At 41.7% G+C, this 6,945-nt stretch overlaps 1 protein-coding gene across 1 annotated transcript; it reads left to right on the top strand.

Moving 5' to 3' along the window:
• Positions 1–3,216: 3,216 nt before the first annotated feature.
• Positions 3,217–6,944, top strand: si:ch211-214j24.10 (uncharacterized protein LOC558894 homolog). The gene is made up of 4 exons (XM_031743786.2): positions 3,217–3,371; positions 4,962–5,747; positions 5,846–5,878; positions 6,125–6,944. The coding sequence occupies exons 1-4, from the start codon at positions 3,356–3,358 to the stop codon at positions 6,172–6,174; spliced, it is 885 nt and encodes a 294-aa protein (XP_031599646.1). The 5' UTR covers positions 3,217–3,355; the 3' UTR covers positions 6,175–6,944.
• Position 6,945: the final 1 nt, after the last annotated feature.

The following is a 6,945-nucleotide window of genomic DNA, read 5'->3' as shown; positions in this document are numbered from 1 at the left end:
GTTCACTGTGTGTATTTTTTTGTTTTGTTTTTTGGTGCTCTGTTTGGTTTCTCCGATGTATAATTCACGGCAATCTTCCTGGCACTATATTACTGTGTTTGTGCCAGGGGAGCGGATCTTTGCTGTGGACCAATTTTTGGCGCAGCGTGTTTTGTGGTTTGAAAGCCACAGATAGGCGTATTTTGAGAAAATGCATGTCAGCTGTTCCGATACTCCTGACAAATGAGGGATCACTAAGGGTTTTTGCCTAGGTTGTCCTCCTCCTCTCCTGGATCGCCTGGAGCTTTCCTTAGGTGTCTTCCCAACTTTGACAAATGGGCAGCTGGGATAACCACATTTACTCAGGGCCTTTTTGACATGGTGTTCTTCTGCTTTCCTGGCCGTGTGTCTGTGGGGATGGTGCTTTGTATTTTAGAGTCCTAAAACATTTCTCCCACTGAAAACACTACATGGAGGATTTATGTTTTAGCTTATCAAGAAAACCATGTGTAATCTTTAAAAACACAGAAGCAGAGAGCAAGAAAAGTGCAAAATCTGAATTACAGACAAGAGGAGGATGGCTAAAGAAATTTGAATGAGGTACAGAGAAGTTACAAAAGTGGAAGAATCTGGAAGAAGGATCCTGAAGACAGATTTTTATTAGATGAAACCACTGGCACAGGATGAGGACTGCATCCAGTGTGAACTTCTGTTAAATTACTGTGTTGTTAGTGTTTTAGATGTTGATTAACTCATCCATCTGTGTAAATATCGCAGGGGCAGAATAATAGATTACAGATCATCTTGTAGGATGTTAGCAATCCACTCAAGCTGGACATCATCTATACATCGTCTCTAACGGTACATCAGCAGTGACTGCTCTGATACTTTGGCTCATCAAATTTAATTAAAGATTAGACACAAAGTCACAGATTGCTGAATATCGCACTGAAGCAGGCTTTAAATGTTTGCTTTGCATGTGTACAGCCCAGTCTTAGACCCTCCTGTTTGTTGGATTGCTAAGTCTGGAATCTTTTTTTATTCTGTAGCAGCATATTCATGTCAGTGAACTGTGCTTCTTTGATTGTGCTTTAAATAACTTGTAGAGGTCTAAAGAGAGACAAAACATGTAGTTCAATAGGAAAAAGAAAGCCTTTAGGTCTGAGGACAAGGAAGAACTGAGGAGCACAGCACAGCCTAAGAAGTTAAGGAAGCACTGTGACCAGAAGATGCTGAAGGCCAAACCCAAGAAGAATAACACACACACACATATATTGACAGCATACGTTAAGAGGCGCAACTAAGTAACAGTGAAAGTGTAGAGGAATGTGTGCATATGGATTAGAAGTCCCCAATTATCAATACCACCAAAGGTGGTTGAGAACAACAGGGCTAAGAAAAGCAGCTGCTGGCCAACCAACTAGATATAGTGGTGCTTCGGAAGGAACAGAAGATCACAGCTGTGACATGTGTGGCAATCCCAGCTGAAAGCAACATCAGGAAGGAGCACAGGAAAAGTAACAGTGACTAAAAGAACCGGTGGCAATAGAAGCATTAAGAGCTGCAACTGCCAAGCTGTAAGAGTGGCTCTAACAGATTCCACAGTCACAGAGGTCAGAGACAGGTGTGTGTTCAGAAGAGTGCAGACCTAGGAACAGCAAAGATACCGTGCAGAACCCTCAAACTCCCAGGCCTCTGGCAGAGGACCTGAGCTTAAGAACCATGCACTTAACACTACCTCAGAGGAGTTAACTGCTAATTATAAGACAATACATTTCAGGACATTTTGTGGAGTAATGAAAAAGTAATATAATGAGTGGTGTAACAATAATAATCACATAATTGTATCTGACATAAAGTGTCCACATGATTTTCATGTGAGTTGTTGTGTTATGGTAGTCTTGTGTTGTGCTGTAGAGGATTAATGTACAAAACAAAGGTTTTTTAAGCCTCATGCCCAGTAGATGTGAACTTAAATGACCAATCAGAATGTTTGGAAAGGTATCTAATTTCAGTTCAATAAGATGTGGGAATCACTATCAAGCATGATTTGAATATGGGGCATCCTTTTCTGACACACAGTGACACGATCGCATGGTGTGAGAAGAAGGTAAGAATATTTCCTCTAGTAATCATATTTAAAATGACATAAACTGTAAATCAAAAATACATGTAAGAACATGTGGAGAGTGTTTTTGTTTTTATTTTTTTACTTTGCCTGATCAGAAATTCTCTCTTTCTTTGTGTGATAAGGGGTACTTTTGAGGAAGACTTTGATAACAGTGTGTTTGTATATAATAATATTATTTCATGTAGCACCAAGTAATAATAATTATATCAGATTATTATTTTTACAATCCCAAGTTTACGTGTGTCCTGAGCTTCCAGGTGTAGGGGCACCTGAAAATGAAAATGTGGTTTTAAATGCAAAATTGCTCAAAATCTGTGCAAATCCAAAAAGGAAAGCAAGAAGAGAAGGCGAGCCAGTGGTGGGATATCTCAAAAGCATGAAGAGAAAACAAGGAAGCAGAGACCCACAGCGCCCATCCTTAAGTCTGGTTCTGTCGGAGCTTTCTTCCTGTTAAAAGGGAGTTTTTCCCTTTCTACTGTAGCCATGTGCTTGCTTATAGGGGCTTGTCTAATTGTCAGGGTTTTCTCTGCATTGTTATAGGTTAATTGCATTACAGTATAAATTAAATTGAATGGAACAAGGAAAGATGCAGTGTTCCCGGGTGCACAGAAAAAACAGAGGTAATGTCTATAAAGTGTAATGTGTGGCTCTGTTTTACAGCACAAAAGAACTGTTTTGGAAAGTTTCACACAGAATGACAGCAACGTCTCACAACATGAGAATCAGTATATTATATTGGACAATTCGAACTTAAGCCTGTATCAAGCCATAAAGCTAAATAATCTAAATGTGTTTTTCAATTCTTTGCTTCAAAATTGGTTGACATTTTTGGACGATTTTCTTATGTTTGTATTGCTTTCCAACAATTGTGTAATGATCTATGAGTTAATAATTGTCTCTGTTGTTTTATACAAGCCTAGTTGCCTAGGGGCAACGTTGTGGATATATCTCGGAAACGGGTGTCTGAAATAAAAAAAATTTTTGTTTTGGGAATAAAATGTTCCAAAATTAGTCAGAAAATAATGCTGAATAATTTTAAGCATACACCATCACAATGTGTGAAGTGGAGGGTTAAAATTCACACCGAGATTCCCGCCGGACCACTTATCTGCAGGCACTTCCTGTCCCACCCACATTTTCGTGTCGTTTCCGGGTGGGGGTTACAAGCAGGCTGCTGTCGTTATCTCAACGCTGTAAACAAGTTACTCAACGGTTTAGCTTCAGCGACACATCGAGCGAAAAGAGATGCATATTAAAACAGGTGAGTTTATGCTATATTTCGGTATATCTGAGTGAAACGCTTCACTTTCAGACGTGTTATTTATGTGTTTGGCCGCGGCATTAGCGGCGGGCTAGCAGCGCCGAGCTAGCAGCGCCGAGAGAAGCTTGTCGCCGCTTTGAATGAGGTGGTGGGGGGAGTTACGAAACTTCGGCTAGCGTTCTGGGTGGCTTTTTACAACCTTAATACGTGTAAAAACAAACACATCTAATCGTCCCGCAGTAGTTAGTGTTCATACATTTTTCGATGGTCAAAGTGGAACCTTTAATAAACCGTCGAGTTTTACGCTCCACTTCGTGACGCTGCTAATTAAAGTTTGCTAACGCCGGTGCTCGCTGTTAGCTTCTATCGTTCTAGCCGCAAGCACCGTTTACATGAACCAGCGGGTGTTTTTTTTCCACAAATGGAAACTATTAAATCATTTCTGGCATCTTTGTTTTTTTAAATAGTCGGCAGACTGAAGAGTCTGCGGAGTTAGCCGGCTTCTCGAAATTTCGGAGCGGTATATGAGACGGGGTCGGCTGGGCGGTGAACTGTCTCACCAGTTCTTTTGAAATGTGGCGCTTTGGAGCGGGTACGCTAATCAGGCCCGCTGTAAGCTATGTGCTTCCTCTTTTTATGTTTCCACTTGTGGTGCATTTGAAAACGGCCAACAGTAATGTCTGAGTCGGTCTGAGTCTGTTTGAGTGGCGCCGTGCGGACAGAGAATGCTTTAACAACCAAAACGGGAGAACCTTCCCGTAAAGACTCTGCTACCCAGTCACTCCTTTTCATGATGAGCCAGCAAGTGGGACAGCGTGACACAGATCATTGGGCAAGATCAGACACAGGGACAAGTATGGTGATGACAGCTGAGAACTGTGATGGGTATCTGCCAGTTAAGCACAGTTAGGAATAGAATTAGTTTACTCTTAACCAACGGCAGCATTATTTATTTATTAATTTGAGATTAGTTGACCTGAATTATCAGCATCTTGTGTGAGATTGCATTAATAGTCACATGGTACGGCCTGAGGTGAAGTCTGTTTGATTACATTTTTTCCACCTTCAGACTGAGGAAGTTGAACCCAAAACGTTTTATACTGGGCTTGATAAATTGCTCATCAAAAGTGCTGATGGTAGATTTCTTCAGAAGAGTTGTTTTGATTCCAGCTTTTGTATTTGTCTATTTTGGGATTGGTCTTTTTTTCTGTTCAACTTTGCAAGTAGCCAGCTATACAGGGAGCTGTTGTTCAGCCTCCTGTGCCACACTGAAGTCACATGAAAGTGTGTCATCTACCCCCAATGTTTGTTTGCATAGTAGAGACAAGTGCAAAGACCATTGTTAATCAATGCCAAGTGATAAGTCTTTATGTATACTACTCACTACAAGTATGCCTACTAAAGTAAGGTCAAGATACTAGTAGGACAGTAATGTTGATTGGGGTAAGGAAGTGATTATGATGATATGATTATGATTTAGTGATTTCACTGACTAATCACCCAGCACTGGAAGTTGCTGCTCATATGCATGATAACAGTTTATTAAAACAGCAGATACCTGATCAACTTGTCAATGCTCATTTTCTTCAGGTACATGGGAAGCCAGCAACACTGTGTGTGAGCCTGATGGTCTATGTGACCAAGCAGTCCTTGTTTCAGCCGCCAATTCTGAGCCACACATTCGGAACCGCCGCCTGTCTCCTGGCTCGGGAAACTGTGGAGGTGGTGGGGGTGGAGGATGCATCTCTGGAGGTGACCAGCTGCCACGGCAGCTTTCACCCGACGGTGACCTGATCGGTCCCAGCCATGGCTTTAGCTTCCGCAGGGAAAAGGAACGCAGGGGCCCACAGCACAAAGGCCGTAGTCTGCGCAGGGAAAGTCAGAAGGGTGTTGGCCGTGTAAGTGAAAGGCCACAAAAGGTTAACCAAAAGGAAAGATGGGTTGAGGACAGTTTGTCTCTACTTAAGCCCCCACCTGCCTTCCCAGTGCAAGACAGCCCTGCCAAGCTACAGCCTGCTGTTAGCTATGCCTCCAAGGTGAAGGCGGGAGCTGCAACTGGAGCATTAGAGGAAGACCGACCTGCCATTGGCGTGCTGCTACAGAATCAGTGGGGTCTAAGTTTCATTAGTGAGGCAAGACCAGTCACAGAAGGCTCCGGCTCCAACTCCCCTTCCAGTACCCCACTGCCCACAGATCCTAAACATCCAGCAGACCTACAGCTTGACACAGTTCTCACAGTGAAGCCCCCAGAAGAAAGGCCAATTCCAGTGTCTACCTCCCTCTACCCAATTGCACGCGCAGAGGTCGACGAGAGCAATGGAAAGCTGCTGCTCAGTTGTCGCCATCTAGTGGAAGCTCTGAACTATCATAGTAAAGGTAACAAGAAGCTTTAAAAATGACATCTGGCTAGAGATCATTAAATCTGAAATTATGGTGAATAACAACTACCTCTTTTCTCCTCTCTCACTCCATAGAGTGGAACGCTATCTGCAACAGACAGAAAAAAGGTGAGTCTTCCTAATTTTTGTGCATTCATTTTGGCGCAAGACATTATTCCCTACTATTTTGTCACACACTCATTGATGGTAATTTGCTAAAATGTGTTGCATATCTTTTTCTTTCTAAACCAAGCTTCAAAATGTGGTTACTCAAAGAAAACTTCAAAGCGGTCTAATTTTTGCTGATGTTTAATCTAGTAGCAGTTTGTATGAAGTATCCCTTTTGACCTTTTTTTTTTTTTTTTTTTTTCTCAGATCCAAAAAGGGTGATCTGGTACAAGGACACCAAGGAGCACCCAGCCTAGCAGTGTGACAGGCCCCTAGAGGAAACACACACAACTACATACACATAAAAATACATAAAGATGGACAAATTTGAGTCCTGTTCTCACACACTGCACTCAGGATGATGTCTTCACGCAAAGCCAAACTGAGGCACTTTGGACTAACTCCTTTAAGATCTTACAGCAATGGACTTTTTTTTAACGCCTTACGGAAAGCCTGCCTTAATTAATCAGACCCGTTTTCATTGTCTCTCATTACCATTTTAAGCTTGTATGTGTAATTTTTTTTTTTTTTTAACTATAGGCGCTGTAATTTAATTTGTTCCCTTTTTGAAAGCTGCCGTTTTATCAAACTTTGTCCTCTGTGAAGCGAGTGGTCAATCAAGCACTTTGTTCAAAGAATTTGTTTACCAATCCCTGTGTGCAAGAAGCCCTCATCAGAGTGACTTTCCCCCTCCCCCATCGATTACAAATCAGAAGAATGTCTTGTTCCTGCTTGAGTTTTACCGTTAATGTATGCAGAGGACCTCTGTACCCAAGTCTTCAGTTTACAGGAGGGTGTAGTCAAAGGCACAGAAGAGTTCACCCTTTATCACATCACCATATTAATGCTGTGTTCCTTTTGTTTTCATTTGGTCCCAATTGGGTGAATGTTACTTATGAATCCATAAGGGATGTCACCATGTTCAGTATGTTGATTTTTGAAAAGAATTTATTAAATAAAAATTACACTGGAGAAGGAGGAAGAATGTAAGAGAACAGTATTGCTTAATAAAAATGAGTAAACTTGAG

This window comes from Oreochromis aureus, linkage group 17 (genome assembly GCF_013358895.1).
Source record: "Oreochromis aureus strain Israel breed Guangdong linkage group 17, ZZ_aureus, whole genome shotgun sequence".
In the NCBI taxonomy this organism is placed as follows: Eukaryota; Metazoa; Chordata; class Actinopteri; order Cichliformes; family Cichlidae; genus Oreochromis; species Oreochromis aureus.
Note: the sequence above shows the minus strand (reverse complement) of the source record. Positions and strands in the feature narration are given on the sequence as shown.

Coding starts and splice junctions, on each gene's coding strand:
- si:ch211-214j24.10 (XM_031743786.2), top strand. Junction 5,748..5,845: donor TCTGAACTATCATAGTAAAG/GTAACAAGAAGC, acceptor CTCACTCCATAG/AGTGGAACGCTATCTGCAAC. Junction 5,879..6,124: donor CTGCAACAGACAGAAAAAAG/GTGAGTCTTCCT, acceptor TTTTTTTCTCAG/ATCCAAAAAGGGTGATCTGG.